Here is an 18,440-nt window from a genome sequence, read left to right on the forward strand (position 1 = left end):
TCACTTCAAAAAGGTCTCAACTAAATTGTCAACTGAACATTCTCTTTAAGGACAAAGACAGTGAATGTCCTTAAGTGGCAGATTGGCAGTATGTGTGTGGTCCATGGTTAAGGCTCCTTCTAGCCTGTCTTCCACATTGGCATCTTATGAAATGCGCATTCTTTTTTAATCCTTCTTTCCCTAACTAGACTTACGGATGTTCCCAGAAGGTAGAAGCCAGATACTGCCCTCACACCTAGTAGATGCTAATAGGCGAAAGTTGAGTTGAAAGTTGTGTGTGGGGTGCTGCACCGGTTGTTGGACGTAATGCGCAGTAATTGTTTCTTACCCCATGTAATCGAGTGGGGCATATTCAGGAGTCAGGAAGGTGTGTAGGCCTGAGGCCGTTCGTTCGTATCTCCCAGGGCATAAGTGCATTGTTTTCCTTTGGGTCCATCAATATAGCCTTTGTCATATTTAAATCTACTTTAGTTCCTCAAAGCTCCATGTTAATTAATTAAACTTGCTGTGGCTATTTTCACATGAATGTGACTCCCAAACTGGATTTTACATTTTAAAAAAAAGAATTGTTTTTTGTTTTTATCCATGTTAATCCAAATTGAAATGGACCATATGTTTATAGCCACCAGTCCTAGTGTAGTGTATGGCATCTCTTTATTTTCCCTTCCAGGAAAAAGGATGCAAAAAACAGATGGTAATTTAGGGGTTTGCTTTTCTTGTGTAATTAAAAGAAACAGTATGGTCATTGCACTTACTTTATGCCTTCAACTTATTTCTGAAAAGCAGTGCATGAATCATATTATCTGACTCAATCTGAGACAATTTTGAAGGCTAAGTATTAAATTTGATTTTGCTACTAAAATAATTAGCTTTACCCTAACCAGTAAGAACTGGTACATGAAGGGGGAAAAAGGGGTATTTGCTCTTTTTATTTTCTCCATCAACCTTCTACCCTTAATTTTAGTAACACGTAACAATCTAAAACAATGTGGAGTGTTTCTCAGTGTTCTCAATGGAAATAATCACTGCTTCCTCATTTCCATTTTCATGCTTGCATTTACTTTGCTTGGTTTCCACCTAAAGTAATTTTTTGCATGGTTTTTGGCTGGAATTTTGGTTTGCAGGTTACCGCAACTTTTTCTTTGCTTCGTTGCCATTTTTTTTCTGATTGCCTTTTTTTTCTTTCTGCTTCCTTTTTCTTTTCCTCGCATTGCCATCTACAGCCAGGCTATATAAGAGATTTGGTAAGTTCTCCATATTTACCAAAAAAGAAAGGAAATAAATAAAAAACTTTAAAGCCCTAGCTACAATCTCCTCTCATGGATTAATTTCCTTCCACTCCTTGTGGGAGTAGCTTTCCCAAAGTGAGTATAATTTAAATTAAAATTTAACTTTTCTAATGATTCCCTTAGAAAAATTTAAAAATTATTATGGTGATAAATATTTCTGCTAGAAACTTGTTTTCTAGGTACTTATTTTGATCATACATCTTGATGCTAAATTTAAAACTTACCATGTATATGAAGGTTAGGACATGACTTTTTATAATAACAGTATCATATATGTGTGTAGTGAAATATGTTTCAAAAATGGCAGTTATGTACTTCCAGTAGTACTTTTTGTTTCTTGATATGTGGAAACTGAAATTAAGAAATACATAAAGGTTTATTTTGAAAAGTCATTTTACTAAAATTCCCAAATGTAGCTTTCTAATTCCAACTTGTACAACATATGATTTAGGGGTGGGACACGTAATTCAATTTTTCAGTCTTTTGTCTTGAGTCAATCATGAAAGAATAATGTGTCTTAGTAAAAATGATGTTGATGTTCAATCATATTTAGATAACAGCAAGAATTTTGGAGGCCCATCAGAATGTAGCTCAGATGAGTCTAATTGAGGCCAAGATGAGATTTATTCAAGCTTGGCAGTCCTTACCAGAATTCGGCATCACACACTTTATTGCAAGGTCAGTGGTTGTATTAAAGCACCTATATGTAAACCTTAATCTGTGCCTTACTACTTAATCTACTTCACCTAATTCCAAATTAAACATTTAAAGCTACTAATTGAGACCCATTAACCTATTTCACAATAATATTTAAAGAGGTGTTGGAAGTATTTTCTATACATGTAAGTTTTACATTAAAAATTCAGAAAGATTGCATTTCTGTTTTTATTTGTATCAGTAAGACTAGCCCTTTCTTTTAGGGCTAAAGATCACATATCTTGGAGAAAAACGGACCAACATGCGCCCCCCCCCCCGCCCTCCCTAATATGTCTTTAAACATTTGCTATGTTTTTAATGCTACAGATTCCAAGGGGGCAAAAAAGAAGAACTTATTGGAATTGCATACAACAGACTGATTAGGATGGATGCCAGCACAGGAGACGCAATTAAAACATGGCGTTTCAGTAACATGAAACAGTGGAATGTAAACTGGGAAATAAAAATGGTAAGCTATAGCAATAATACTTGAATACTGCTAAAAATTAGTAAATTAATAATAAAAATCCCTATAAATTCTGAAGATTATTTGTACTGTTAACCTCTTAAAGTATAAAACATGGTTATTCATTTCCCACTTAGAAACTTGCCCAGTTACTAAAATTCTAAGAACAGTGCTGGCTGCGTGGCTGAGTTGTTGGAGCATGGTTCTGATGTGCCAAGGTTGCAGGTTTAATCCCTGGTCAGGGCACATAAAAGAATCAGCCAATGAATGCATGGATGGGTGGAACAGCAAATCAACCTGTCTCTCTCTCTCTGCCTCTCCTTCCCTACCTCCCCCCTAAAATCAATAATTAAAAAATTTTAAGTACATAATGATCTACTTAGAATATTATTGTCTTTCAGGAATGTATGAATCCCTTTCACTCACAGTAACAGCTACTGTTTATTGAATGCCTGCTCTGTGAGGTAGATGGATTATCCCTACTCTACAAACGAGGACACTAAAATGTAGCCTAGAGGCTGTCATTTTCCAGGATCACACATGTAATAACAGAATCAGGATTCAGACTGAGCTGTTTAGGGCTCTAAAACCTGGCACTGCTATGTGTCCCGCTGCCCCTAGCCTTGGGAGTACATGAATATCATTTAAAATAAACAGTCTTTTACTAATTATTCATTTAGGATCTCTGGGTTTGTTGTATCAGTTCCTATTACTTCATTAGAATCTCATTTTTCTGAAATATTTAAACATGATACCTAAAGGTTAAATATCTAAAGCAAATAGTAAATTAAACACAGGAAGTAGGTTTTCTCCCAGGACTTGAGGAGGGACATTCTCATTAATTGAATCACAAGAGACCATTTGGGAACTTAATGACCTAAACCCCTTGTCTTCCTTTTCAGAACAAGAAAACTAAAAAGGCTTGGGGGTGGGGCTGGTAATTTGGGCTTATTATTTTGGACTTGAAGGCATTATTAAGTTTAGGATTAAAAAAGAATACTTAAGGATTAAGTATTTTGTGATTGGGCAGAACTTAAATAGCAACGCAGCTTCGTTTGGACCCACCCATCTGGAGTTTTACTGGGACTTACAGTTCCCTCTCTTTGTTCCAGGTCACTGTAGAGTTTGCAGATGAAGTACGGCTGTCTTTCATTTGTACTGAAGTAGACTGCAAAGTGGTTCATGAATTCATTGGTGGCTACATATTTCTCTCAACGCGGGCAAAAGACCAAAATGAGAGCTTAGATGAAGAGATGTTCTATAAACTTACCAGTGGTTGGGTGTGAACAGAAGTACTGTGTAATGAAACTCCATGGCCATAACAATATTTAACTTTAAAAGCTATTTGTTATATGCTGCTTAATAAAGTAAGCTTGAAATTTATCATTTTATCATGAAAACTTTTTTGCCTTACCAGACCAGTTAATATGTGCACTAACAAGCACGACTATTAATCTGCTATCATGATACAGTATATGAACTTGAATATGGCACACATTCCTGAGGGCCAAGATTTGAAAACTGAAGTAGTGGGCAAATCAGGAACAAAACATCACTGATTCAAGCTAGCCAAACTAAGAAACTCAAGCCATCTATTTTATAGTTATCCAGGGCTTAAACTATATGAAGTCTATTTATCATGTTTAATGCATGTATTTTAATGTATGTTTAATTTGACCTCGTGTTTTTAAATACATCCTACTTATTCTGGTGGCCATTTGAAACACCTCCCCCCCGCCCCCAATAAATCAGGCCTATGAAAGATGCCTGATGATTAATAATGTCATTGTTTTAACCTTGAAGGAAAATGCTGTTAGTCTGTTATGCTTGATTTGTTTTTGTCCTTGAATAAGCATGTATGTATATTGTCTTGTGTTTTTATTTTTACACTATATTGTATTACAACACTTAGTATTCACCAGCATATTCACTGTCTGCCTAAAATATGCAACTTTTGCATTACAGTATGAAGTAAAGGTCTATGAAGTATGCATTTTATGTAACTAATGTACAAACAAATTTTATAAAATTGTACAGTTTTTAAAATAACTCACAACTAGAAAATGGCTTAGATATGTAGCATCTTTACATTAAATGCTTTTAAATATATAATTAATGTGCAGTTTTAATATCTGCTAAGTTAAGAATGACTTCAATATAGTTGTGATTTGCCACAATGTCCTTAACTCTAATGTCTGGACTGGCCATATTCTAGTCTGTTGCGCTGTTACAATCTGCATTGGTGCTAGTCAAAAACTTCCGAGCTCACATAGCCCAGAAGGGTGCCAGGGAGGGGTGGATTACCAGTATTGTCCAATAATCCATGGTTCAGAGACTGTATAAATGCATTTTATTTTAAATAAAAGCAAAATCTTTTATTTAATGTTTCCTTATGTATTTCTTGTTTTTATATTTAACATAGCATTAACTTTGTAGAAATGAACTTTTGCCTTTTCTAAGTGCTTTGCCTGCATCTTGTGTTATGAGAAATATTATTCTAAAATGTTACTAGATAGAGATACTTATCTCTAAGATACTGGGCTGGCCAAAAAGTTCATTTGGTTTTTTTGTAAGACTCCAGTAGCACTTACTTGTCTTTAACTTCATTTGAAACAATTTTGTTAGATTGTGTTGTGACAGCTGTCATATCAGCGTGCATTTTTTTAAAATTATCAAAGTTGATGAATTTTTGTGTAGCCATTTTAATATTAAATATGGAGGAAAATAACATTTTCACCATTATATGCTTTATTTCAAGAAAGGTAAAGACACAAAAAAGATTAGTACAGTGTATTGAGAAGATGCTGTGACTGATCAAATGTCTCAGAAGAGGTTTGCGAAGTTTCCTCCTGGAGATTTCTCACTGGATGATGCTTCAGGGTCGGGTAGACAAGTTAAAGTTGATAGTGATTCAAATTGAGACATTAATTGAGAACAATCAATGTTACACCATGACGTAGATAGGCAACATAGTCGAAAATATCCAAATCAATAAAGTTATTGGTGAAAATGAAAAATGTGTTTTTTATTTTACAGGAAAAACAAATGGACTCTTTGGCCAACCCAACAGATTCTTCCTTAAATTGAGAATTTCTAATTTTCCCTACTACTTAAATAATGAACTGTGTAATATTTAAATGTTAGAAATGTCATTATAAACAAAAATATGACACATAAACGGACATTACTGATGGGCAGAATTTGTTTTAAACAGTAAAATGACTCGGTTTAAAAACACACAAAACACTTTTATTAATTTACTCCCTGTTTCTGCTATCATTTCATCACTCAGACTCAGAACTTTAGTCCTGAACCTTCTCCTTTACCTGGTGCATTTAATCAGGCCAGGTGTCACCGATTTTTCCCTCATGCAACCTGTGTCTTTCCACCGACACTGAAGTTCCAGTCAGTCTCCTGTGCCTGCCACGATGCAGCAGCCTCAGAAAGCAAAGCTCAGGTCACCTTCTCCATGGCTTTTCTTTGTACTCGGAGGCCAGGTCATAACAGGCCTCATTCCAAAATTCAGGAGCTCTTTTCCATTAAAAATAAAAATTTTAAGCAGTATAGTCCATTTCCTCATCTTAAGTACAGGTCACCAACTTGTATAATCACTTGCTAAAAACCCTAAACTACATTTAGCCTATGACGACTGAAGTCCTTTATAGCCCCACAGCCTCCCCCCAAGTGAGAACAGCCTTTGCTGATTTGTTTCCCTCTGGTTTGCCCCACTGACCTCCCAGCAGTTTTGAGATTAATTCAGCCCCAGCACAGCACGGGCTGTGTTTCAGCTCTGTGACTCCTGCTTGCCTACAGCATAAATGCCAAAGTCCTCAGTCAAGTGCACAGAGGTCTCCTATGGTCTGTTTCCCAGTTCACGTTTTCGTCCTTATCTCCCAACAGCCCTGCATTCCAATCAAACTGGACAGATCACATTTTCCAGACCAACTTTGCACTCTCCCATCTCCATATTTCCCAAACTTGGGATGTCTTCATCCACAAACCTCCTTCCAGTCTCTACCTGTCCAAATCTCATCTTTTTACCACAGCAGAAACTTGAGAAAGGGCTCAAGTGGTTCTTTTTCCATTTATACTTCCAAGTTTCTTTGTAGCCTGAAATCTTCTCTTAATTCTGAACTGCCGCTGAGTTTGGCCCTTTTTGGAATGTGAGAGCAGTCATCCTTATTTTGATTGAGAATGCCTATTGTCCCTAATAAATTATTAGTTCCGTGAGAATTGGGTCTGAGCCTCATGGTTTCTACCTAGGATCACTTAATATGAATTTGTTTATTGAATATAATGATGGTTACTTTGGAAATCAAGGAGTTATTCCAACTTAGAATTTTAGCCTCAGCACTGTTTAATACAGAGGAAACGAACATGTTTTCTGTACAGCAACTATGCATTACGAGTTTTGCTAAGTGCTTTCACATACATAAGCTCTTCAAAAGAGTCATACAGTCCAACCTCCTCATTTTATTGATGAGGCTCAGAGACGCCAAGTGACCTTCTTAAAGGCACATAGCTATAGTTAATTAGTGCCAAGGCAGAGCTGGAAGTGGGACCCAGATTTCTATCTCCCTATTCAGTCCGGTTAAAAACAAACTTCATTCCTCTAAAAATTAAAAATAGAACTACCATATGACCAAGCAGCTCCAGTCTGGGTTTTTATCTGAAGAAAACCAAAACACTTAATTCAAAAAGGTATGTGCACCCCTCTGTTTATCACAGCATTATTTACAATAGCCAAGATATGGAAGTAACCCAAGTGTCCATCAATAGATAAATGGATAAAGATGTACGTACATAACAATGGATTATTGCTTAACCGTAAAAACAATGAAACCCTGCTATCTGCAACAGCATGGATAGGCCAAAAAAGTTATGCTAGAGAAGTAAGACAGACAAATACCATATGATTTCATTTATATGTGGAAATCTAAAAGTCAAAAGACAGACTGATAGAAACACAGAGAGCAAACTGATGGTCTCCAGATGGGAGGGGGCATTGAGGAGAGGGTGAAAAAGGTGAAGGGACTAAGTACAAATTGCCACACACAAAAACAGTCACAGGGATGTAAAGTATAGCACAGGGAATATAGATGGTCAATCATGTAATAATTATGGAATCAGCCGGGTACTAGACTTTTCAAAGTGGTCACTTCGTAAGGTGTCTAAATGTCTAATCACCATGCTGTGCACCTGAAACTAATATTGTATGTCAACTGTAATTGAAAAAAAAAATTACATTTAGAAAACAAAATCCTTCATGAATCCTGAGGAACCCTATTGGTAGTGGTCTTGCAACCGAGACAACATCAGTTTATGAAAAGAACACTTGCGGGGGCCTCCAGAGATACAGCTCACGTTTCTGCTTGTGTGACTCGGTGTCACGTGGACCAACCAAGCTTCCTTGGACTCTGTTTCTCTTAAGTCAGCAAGTTAGACACCTGGAAGCCCCTGATGTGGTTAATCAGTAATCTTAACTTGCTACAAATTATTTTTTACAGAACCTTGAACTTCAAGTCAGAGACCTTGAGACACGAACTTTTTTTCCCCCAGTTTTACTGAGGTATAATTGACAAAAGTATAAGATATTTCAAGTACATCTTGGTGACTTGATATACTATGAAAGGATTCCCATCATCTACCTAACATATCCAATACCCTAGAGGCATGAACTTTGTATAAGGAAAGCCATTTGCTGTTCTTGACCTGCTCTTACACAGGCCAAAAAGCAACGATGTGGCAGACTGTATCTGTCCCCTTTTTTGGTTGTTAAAAGTCTTATTAAAGTGCTTTTGATTAGTTACTAGTTAGTGAGGAAGTGAGATCAGACCAATCTGGGTTCCTGACTCTTAATTTATCTGAAGAAATACCTTACAGAGTTAAATAAAATGTTTAAAGCATCCAACATTGTACCTATTGATATGTTGAATATGGTAGTTTCCCAATAAAACATTAACTCAAAAGTTTTTTAATTTGAAACTTTTTTTTTTGATCCTCTGGAATACATCCCTATCCTATTCCTTACCTCACTATTTCTACCATCTATGTAATCTGAAAAGGGCTGTTGCTGTTTCTACATTACTCACTTAAAACATGGCAACATTTTCACCACTCTGATACTGGAGAAAATAAGAGAACAGGGCTTTCTGGAATCCATCCCTTTGTGACATAGTATCATCACTAATCCTGAACTTTAAGGATCCTAAAAGCTTTACCCTGCACAGCTGTCATCTATACCGTGCTTTACTCTAAAAATGTCCATGCCGATTCAAAAAACTCTTGCCCGCCACCACCGCCCCCCTCACCCTGCCAATAACAAATGTTTCTGTAGCTACTGTAGTCATTCCTTCCTTTTGTAGCTATGTGGTTGTGAAGACAGGCCAGGAATGAGTTGACTTGCTGTAGGCTATATGGGTGCAGCCCCAACAGATACGGTACATTCTTACACCACTGATAAAGTTCCAATCATCTCTACACGGTAATATCCAGGAAGAAGCTGTTTACTGAAAGCTCCGTGCTCTTCAACAAATTAGCTGTGGGTTTATCTGTTTGAACTGCTTTGGTTTGGCAGCTCAAGAATGGAGAACAAAAACAAACAAAAAAAGAATGGGGGAGGTAGTAGAGAGAGAGAGACAGGAAATGGGAAATTTTCGATTTGGGTTAGAGGAATGAAATTCTCAGAGTGGACTGCAGAGCCATCCAGAACAGGAAACAGAGTAGAAAAAAAAAAAGCCTTATCTGGTGACCTTATTTCCCATGTGCTGATTCCTCTCTTGCTTTCTCTACTTTATTTAATAAACAATACAGAGTTTCCCAGGCTGAATGTGTACATTAAAATTCTCTGTTCCTTTACTAAACAGTTGCCAGTACACATGTACCCTTAGTTGAGTTTCCCTTTTGATATTTATGCATGAGCTACCCAAACTAAAAATTATAAGCACTTAAAATAATTTGAGACCATTATTTCATGAGATCTAATTATAGTCTCATGTGGCTTCATTGGCCAGGCATTATCTGTATTACTGCTCAGGGAAGTGGTCCAAGTTCAATGTTAATTAAATTTGTGATAAAAACAGCACGACCAACCAAATGGGTAGAATATATCTGTATTAATATGGTTTGTAGATATTACACAATAAAGAAGAAAATACTTTATGAGCATAAATTCTCAAATCTAAATTTTATGAACTTTATGATCAAGTAAAAATCAAGTAAACATTTACTATCAGTTTTACTGATCAGAATCAGAATATCTAAATCTTGTTTCTCTCTTTCTTACCTAATTATAAATTCAATTAGCTCTGAGAAGGAACACTGGAAAACAGCATTTGTAATCCAGGAGAGCAAACAGCCAACAATAACCAGAACACTGCAAAGGTGAGGGGAGTAGCCTTAGCAGACAGCAAGAAGTCAGTACAAAACTATATTAAAAGTGTAATGTTGACACAGAGATAAATAAAACAGCCCAAACAGAGACTCCAGAAACAAACATGCCCATGTGTGGAAACTTCATTGCAAATCAGGATAAAATACAAGGACTTCAGTGCATGGTTCCGGCAGTATCCATGAAACAAAGGAGTTCGGACCATGCCTTAATGTGTGTATGTAGCAGTTCAAATCGATTCCAAATGGATTCAAGACTTAAGTAAGGAAAGTAAAACTAAAGCTTTTAAAAGGTGACATAAGAGAGCATTTATATGACACTGAAGATTTTGTGTGTTAAGGTATAAACATACAAAGCAATCACATTAAAATGGGAATTACAGATTTCGAAGCGTAAAAAGGCAAACCAAATTGGGAGATGATATTTGCAACACATAATGGACAAAGGATTCTCATCTAGAATATAAAAACACACACATCTTCAACTGAGCAGGCCCAAAGCAAAATGGACAAAACACTGGGATGGATACTTCACAAAACAGAAAAACTGGCCACAAACTCTACAGGAAAACTTCAACTTCACTAGTAGTCTAGAAAATGGGGAAAAAACAAATTTTAAAGATGATTAAAATACAGTTGCACACCTAGAATGTTTGTAAAATTTTCAGTCTGATAATATCAGGTATTGCTAGTAAGTAGGCTCTTTGGAATACTTAATGTTGGTGGAAATATAAATGGGAAAAGAGCACTTCAGAAACACTTTGACATCATCTAGTGAAATTCAAGATAAATCCTGGGCCCCAGCAACTCCACTCCTAGGTATGTATATATACCTAGAGGCACTGGCATGTGCATACCAGGAGACATGCACAAGACTATGCACAGCATAACCACTTATAACAGCAAAAAACTGGAAATAGTCAAACATCCACAGCAGAATGGATAAATTACAACACACCTGTAAATGGAATAAAATAGCAGGAGTGAATAAATTCCAACACACAAACAAAATGGGTGAATTGCAACCTAATTCTGAAGCAAAATTTAGCTGCAGAACATAGTATGATTCAAGTTTTTAAATATGCAAGATTTTTAAACATTAAAAAGAATAGAAGTGGCAGATACTCTTCTCTTCCATTGGAGAGTAAATGCTGCACTTCTAAAAGACAGATTGTTGGTGAGTCTAAAGTCCATTGTGAAACAATGTGACACTAATAGTCACTGTGGCCTAATGGAAGGAAGTGAGTCTTGCTCTTGACAGTGGCTACTCTGCTCTTTCGATATATGTAATTTATTGGGTCTGCACTAGACCAGCACAGGAGCCTGGCCCTGCTACCACGTGACTCACTGACTTGGCTGACTCTTTGGCTGCCCTGGTTTAAGAATGGAGCTAATGAGCCCAGGGTCATCAGTTCCGTCCCCTGTGGTCCAGTTGGCTTTGCAGTCTGTCTCATGGTCACTGGCTGCGCCATTCTGCAAATGTGCGTTAGTCACAAGAGGGACCAGACAAGAGAAGAAGAACAGATCATTCGATTTGAAAATTAGCTTCAAGCCCATGGCTCTGGTCAGTATACAAATCACAGCGTTGTTACTCATAAAGCAGTTTCGAAGGTATCAATTCAAATCTTACTAAACCATCCAAGCCATAGCAGAGGAATCAAGAAACTCATTTGACACCAGCTCTTGCTGCATGGGTGAATATCAAAGGTGTCCCTGTGCTTTAGATCCAGCCTTCTATATACTCATTTAGATGCTGACTTTGTGAGATAGGTATTCTGAACAAAATGTTGATTCTCAAGAAATTAGGATTTCATGATCTGAACGTGCTTTATAAATGCATAAACACAAAGTCAACGGAATGAGAAAGGTAAATTAAAAACCACTGCTATATAGCAGGACAATGCCAAAATTACCCAGTATCTAATTTTGGTTTGTTTTTAAAATGTTTCTGGTTCATAAAGTACCAGAGTAAGGAGTGCTTAGAGTAAAACAGAAGACTTTTTTAAAAAATTGATGAGTGAAATTAGTTCAACAGAGGTTCAGTGAGAATGGAAAAGAGACATTATCATTCATTCATATATATATATATATATAAATTTTCTTACAAAGGTGTACAGTTGACCTTGAACAACATGGGGGTAGGGGCATCAACTCTCTGTGCAGCTGAAAATCCACATACAACTTTTGACTCCCCAGAAACCGAACTATGAGTCATCCCTCAGGATCGGTTCCAGGACACCCTCCCCACACACATCTCATGGATACAGAAATCTGAGGATGCTCAAGTCCTTTATATAAATGGCACAGATCAATAAAATCAGCCCTCTGCATCCATGGACTCAACCAACTACGAATTAAAAAGTATTTTCAGGAAGTCCTAACCACAGCACTTACACATGAAGAACAATTAAAAGGCATCTACATTGGAAATGAGTAAGTAAAACTGTCACTATTTGTAGATGACATGATACTATATAGAGAGAGATCCCTAAAGATTCCACCAGAAAACTACTAGAATTGATATATGAATTCAGTATAGTAGCAAAATACAAAATAAATATTCAGAAATTGGTTGTATATTTATACACCAATAATGAACTATCAGAAATAGAGACTAGGAAAGCAATCCCATTTACAATTGCATTAAAAAAAAAAAAAAAAAAAAGCAGCAACCCTAGGAATAAATCTAACCAAGGAGCTAAAAAACCTGTACTTGGAAAATTATAAGGTATTGAAGAAAATACAAATAAATGGAACATATACCATGCTCAAAGATAGGAAGAATTAACATCATTAAAATGGGCATACTACTCAAAGAAATCTATAGATTCAATGTAATTCCTATCAAAATACCAATGGTGTTTTTTAATAGAACTAGAACAAATAACCCCCAAATTAGTATGGGACTGCAAAGACCCCGAATAGCCACAGCAATCTTGAGAAAGAAAAACAAAGTTGGAGTTAACACACTATCTGATATCAAACTATACTACAAAGATATGGTAATCAAAACTACATGGTATTGGCATAGACACAGGCACATAGATCAATGGAACAGAATGGCGGGCTCAGAAATAAACCCATGCCTACATGTGCATTAATACACGACAAAGAAGGCAAAACTATTAAATTAGGTAAAGGCAGTCCATTCAATATATGATGTTGGGAAAACTGAACAGATACATGAAAAAAAATAAAATAAAATTGACCACCTTCTTACACTGTATACAAAAATAAGCTCCAGATAGATTAAAGACCTAAATGTTAGACTCAAAACCATAAAAATCCTAGAAGAACATACTGGCAATAAAATCTCTGACATTTCTCTTAGCACTATTTTTTTCTGACATCTCCTTGGGAAAGGAAAACAAAAGAAAAAAATAAACAAATGGTACTACATCCATCTAAAAAGATTTCATACAACAAAGGAAACTATCAACCAAAAAAAAAGGCAACTCACTTAACGGGAGAAGATACATCTGATAAGGGGTTAATATTCAAAATCTATAAAGAACTCATACAACTCAACACACACACACACACACACACACACACACACACACACACAAATCCAATTAAAAAGTGGGCAGAGGCAATGGCTGGTGTGGCTTAGTGGACTGACCTCTGGCCTGCATATTGAAAGGTCACTGGTTCGATTCCTGGTCAGGGCACATCCCTGGGGTGTGGGCCAGGTCCCCAGTTTGGGGTGTGCAAGAGGCAACCGATCAATGTTTCTCTCCCTCTCTTTCTCCCACCCTTCCCCTCTTTCTAAAAATAAATAAATAAAATCTTAAAAGTGGGCAGAGGATATGAGTAGACAGTTCTTCAAAGAACATACACAGATGGCCAACAGACATGTAAAAAGATGTTCAACGTCACTAATCATCAGAGAAGTGAAAATTAAAACCACAACAAGATATCACCTTACACCTGTCAGAATGGCTCTCATCAATAAATAAACAAGTGTTATCGAGGATGTGAAGAAAAGGGAACCCTTATGCAATGTTGCTGAGAATGCAGACTGGTGCAGCCACTATGGAAAACAATATGGAGTTTCCTCAAAGAATAAAAAATGGAACTGCCTCATGACCCAGCAATTCTATTTCTGCTATATCCAAAGCAACCCAAAACACTAATTTTGGAAGAATATATGCACCCCTGTATTCACTGCAGCATTATTTATAATAGCCAGGATATGGAAGCAACTGAAGTGCCCATCAATAGATGAGTGGATATGAAAGTTGTGAGATATATATATTAATTACTTGGCCATAAAAAATATGAAATCTTACCATCTGCAACAGTATGGATGGACCAGTATTAAGTTAAGCAAAATTAAGTCAGACAGAAAAAGACAGATGCCATATGATTTCAATTACATGTGGAATCTAAACAACAAAATAAACAAACAAAATAGAAACAAACTCATAGATACATAGAACAGCTGATGGTTATCAGAGGGGAGGAGGTTTGGGGGGCTGAGTGAAAAATGTGAAGGGATTAAGAAGTACAAATTGGTAATTACAGAACAGTCATAGGAATGTAAAGCACAGCATAGGGAATATAGTCAATAATATTGTAATAACTAGGAATGGAGCCAGCTTGGTTCCAGAAATATCAGGGCGATCACTGCATAAAGGATGTAACTAACTAGTACGTAAACTGTAATTGAAAATTTTTTTAAAAAAGAAATGTAAGGTCTTGAAATAATTTTTTTTTTTTTAAAAAAAAGAAAGTATTTTCAATCTGCAGTTGGTTGAATATGCAGTTGTGAAACTCAGGGACAAAAAAGGTCACCTGCATATTTATTGGAAAAACCCTGCCTATAAGTAGACCCATGCAGTTCAAACCTGCGCTGCTCAAGGGTCAACTGTATTTTGAAAAGCCACCATTTTACCCCTCCTGTTGGGTGACAGTACCAGTTGATACCAGTACCAAAGATGGAGAAAAGTAAGTGAGCTCTTCAAAAACAGCCTGAACAGGAAAGTTAGCAAGAGCAAAGCATAAACATCAAATAGGAGACAGCTGTTGAAGTCACCTTTGTCACTCAGGTTTGACTTTCATTTGTACATCTCTGTAACGTTGTGTAATCAGCCTGTGTTTTCGTGGAAGGTTTGAAAATGCTTCAGTTTCAGGTGTTCTCGAGAGAAGCCTGTCTTGTCCTAAACATGTTATGTTTCTTTCTGATTGGGTTTTAGTCTCATATCAGTGCTCCAATACTTGCCATCTGGCAGTAGTTAAGCAGCTTTCTTTTGCTTTCTCATAAATTTTGTTGAAAGCAGCCACATAATGAAGAGTACATGCCTTCTAATTATTCTTAACAGGAAGATGGAACTAAAGTTCCTTGAAAAGCCCTGTCCAGATCTTGGGCACTTTAGAGGCCTCCACTGTGAACTCCACTCTTTTCCCATGCTCAGAACTCCTCCTATGAAGATCTTTAAAGAGACAACTGGACAGATGTCTTCTTTCATCTTTACAGGTTAAGGCAAATCTGTGGAATGTAGAATTTCTAGAGTTGCGGGGTTTTTTTTATTGTGTGTGTGTGTTTAGGTAAACAACATGAGTGAACAATGCTTCCTCTAGTCCCCAGAACTGCCTGAGATCAAATTATGTTGCTCTGCATAAACAAAAATGATTTCTAAGCCTATGAGATCTGATTCTAAACTCTGCCCTTGATTTATATTCTGAGAAACTGTGCTAAGAAGCTGTGTTCTGTAAAAGCCTGGGGCATAGTCTTTTGCAATATGTTGGGCAACCGTTTTTTAGAAACAGGAGGGGTGTTTAATAACCAATTGTTTGAGTTCTGTCTCTAAGAGGTCACAACCCCCTGGAGGCCAGTCGGCTCATTTTGTTCCAAGAGATCTATACATTCACAACCTTTCCTTACGAGGCAGATAAAGCTACATGACTGATTTTTTTGAGAAAAGGAATTAACTTTTCTTGGAGGACTCAAAACCAAAATAAGTTCCTGAAGCCGAAGGTAGAGAAGTAGAAAGCAAGGAACTGCTATCTTTTTAAGAAATTCTAATATTTGAGCGCCGGAGGAAGGACGCACTGTATCAAGTGACAGCAGGGCCCGGAGATGACAAGACTCTTGCCAGCATGGAAGAGACGAGGCATTTGATACACGTCCGATAGTGGTTTATGACTAACTGCCAAGTGAGTGATGGGGGTGATAAATGCTCCTAAGTCAGCAGGACTGGAGCAGCCTGGGAAAACTCCTGACCAGGGGGCACACGGGGCTGGGAGGAGAGGGGGTGGGGGTGGGCAGGAGGGCCGAGGGCAGGAAGCGACGTTCCGAGTCAGTGAGGAGAAAGATCCCAGTCCCAATGCGAGGAAATGGTGGGTGTTCAATAAATATTGGTAAAAACCTAAAAAAGAGGGGTTTTTTAAAAAAAAAAGTGAAACTAATTCAAGTACTTAAACAGAAATCATGTGCAGTACTGTGATGAGGATTTGAGTTATTCAAATGAAGCTAAAATTAGCCATGAATATCAGAAGTACAGACAGGAGAAACCAGAATGTGAGGGAGACAAACCATTAAAAATCATCCTGAAGACACATGGAAAATAAGATGCACTTATGAAGAAGCATCATCTATAACCTTAATTAGTATAAATGCGTGTATTTTTAAAAAGTAGCAGAGGAACAAAGATGAGAAAGCAACAGAAAAGGTGATACACTAGCACAAGATAAAGCAGTGCAACACACTGAAGCTTCCAAAAACAAGGTATCGTGGGGAAGACCTGCAAGAAGGCCAACTTCAATTGCAAAGGATGCTCCTTACATTTCAGGATGGGGAGGGAGCCCAGCTGGAAACAGCCATGAGCCTGTGAGCATGTCCTCAGAGGAAGGTGGGGGAGGAGAGAATCGCAGCCACACAGCAGGAGCGCTGAGGCGTGGGAATCTCTCTGTGACACTGTAAGGGGTGCGCGGAGAAATTCGACCCTGAGCAGATGTGCCTAAATCTGCTTTCCTAAAGCAAAATATATTGTGGTGCACAGCGAGACTCCTGCGAAGGGATTTGGAAAGATGATCACCGCAAGTAAGTCGTCAAAGACAACTCTATCTGGCAGATTCCATTTTGGACCACTACAGAAAAATGACACCAAAACCCCACACCATGTGACGCAAGAAAACGAAACCAATGGAGACCTTCTCATCCGAGAGGGTCTGCACTCACAACCTCTTAGAGAGACCTTCCCTGACAACAGTCTCTGTGTCCCCACAAGTTACTCATTATTTACTAAGTGTCCGTCTCGAAGCTGTAGAACTAAGAGGGTGGTGTTCATCCTCCCTTCCCCAGCGGGTAACGGGGTGCGGCACAGAGAAAGTGTCTCGAATGAGCAAGGAGAAGCATTCCAGCCAAGGAGCGGGGACGAGCATTTAACAAAGCGAAAGCGTGGAGGTGCAAGTTGCAAAGGAGAGAAACTCAGAGGGAACTGTCCTCCTCCAGGCCCGAGATTGGACATCGTTATGCACTTGTTTTTTTTTATTAGCCAGCTGGGGATTATTTATTTTGCTATATTTAGGTCCAAAAATCTTAGCTTTCTCTCCGTACCACTAGTTGTTTTGAAGTTAGAAAACAGAGCCAATTTAAATATTGGCCCAAGCAAAATATTTTAGAATTTTTTTCTAAATTCTAAAGAGACAGGTGCTCTCCAAAGGGGAAAAAAAGAAGTTCAAGCTCAAAAAGCAAACAAACAAGGGGAAAAAAAAAGATTTTAGAATTGTATGCATTATCAGTTTATGAGCTTTATGTTACAAATTTGAAGCTAGTCTCATGGAAATAGAGGTTAGGTGTTAATTCTGAAGTTACACATAAAGTAGAAGAGTTCACTACAAGGGCCGGAATTGCCTTCTAATTTCTTCTGAGCTAAATCTTCCCCTGTATGACCATATCATGTTGATTCTCAAGTATCAGAGACAGGCACGTTCAAATTAAAAAGACTTTTCAAAGCCAAATAAGAAATTTTTTTTTTTAAAGTGACCTCTGCTACATTTTCCCTCCACTAATAACTGACATTTATTGAGCAAGAAACTGGCAAAGCACTTTACATGTATTTCATCTCATTTAATCCTCACAAAGCTGTATGAGGGACCTTGAACTATGGAGAAATCAAAGAATTTCCTCAAAGCCACATAACTAGTAAATGGTTCCAAAACTTGTGATCTTAAAGCACTATATTCTGCTCCATTAACATGGACAATTGAGCATTGTCCAGGAAAAATACAGCAACGAGTAAAATCCATGAGCCTTCCAATCAATTCACTTTTGATATTTTATAAGCACTTTTGAAAACTTTTTATTATGGAAGAAATTCAAACATACATAGAGTAAATAGAATAGAACCCTCACGTATCATCACACAATTTTAACAATTACCAATATCTTGCCATTCTTTACATCATTTTTACCTCTATGTACTGTCCACTCAGTTACTTTATGCAGTTTGAGGCAAAATAAACATACACTAAAATGCACACAAATTTCAGCTATGCAATGTGATGAGTGGGTACACACATATAACCCACAGTCTTCTTATGATTCAGAACATTTCCATGTCCCCAGATAGTGCCTCCATGTCTCCTCCCAGTCA

The 18,440-nt window shown here is 37.4% G+C and overlaps 1 protein-coding gene across 6 annotated transcripts in view; it reads left to right on the top strand.

Annotated features, from left to right (window-relative positions):
* Positions 1-4,818, top strand: part of FERMT2 (FERM domain containing kindlin 2) — a 76,294-nt gene extending 71,476 nt beyond the window's left edge. For 2 of the 6 annotated variants that reach the window (XM_054567559.1, XM_054567561.1), the window contains 3 exons: positions 1,843-1,967; positions 2,313-2,454; positions 3,564-4,817. In XM_054567559.1, coding sequence (XP_054423534.1) covers positions 1,843-1,967; positions 2,313-2,454; positions 3,564-3,737 — 441 coding nt within the window. In that variant the 3' untranslated portion in view covers positions 3,738-4,817. Of the gene's footprint in view, positions 1-670; positions 695-1,223; positions 1,245-1,842; positions 1,968-2,312; positions 2,455-3,563 lie in introns of all 6 variants that reach the window. The other 4 variants (XM_054567555.1, XM_054567557.1, XM_054567556.1 and 1 more) reach the window with 4 other exon arrangements.
* Positions 4,819-18,440: the final 13,622 nt, after the last annotated feature.

The sequence above is a fragment of the Pteronotus mesoamericanus genome, unplaced genomic scaffold (assembly GCF_021234165.1).
Source record: "Pteronotus mesoamericanus isolate MK-2021 breed Mesoamerican mustached bat unplaced genomic scaffold, CSHL_Meso_final contig_182, whole genome shotgun sequence".
Taxonomy (NCBI): Eukaryota; Metazoa; Chordata; class Mammalia; order Chiroptera; family Mormoopidae; genus Pteronotus; species Pteronotus mesoamericanus.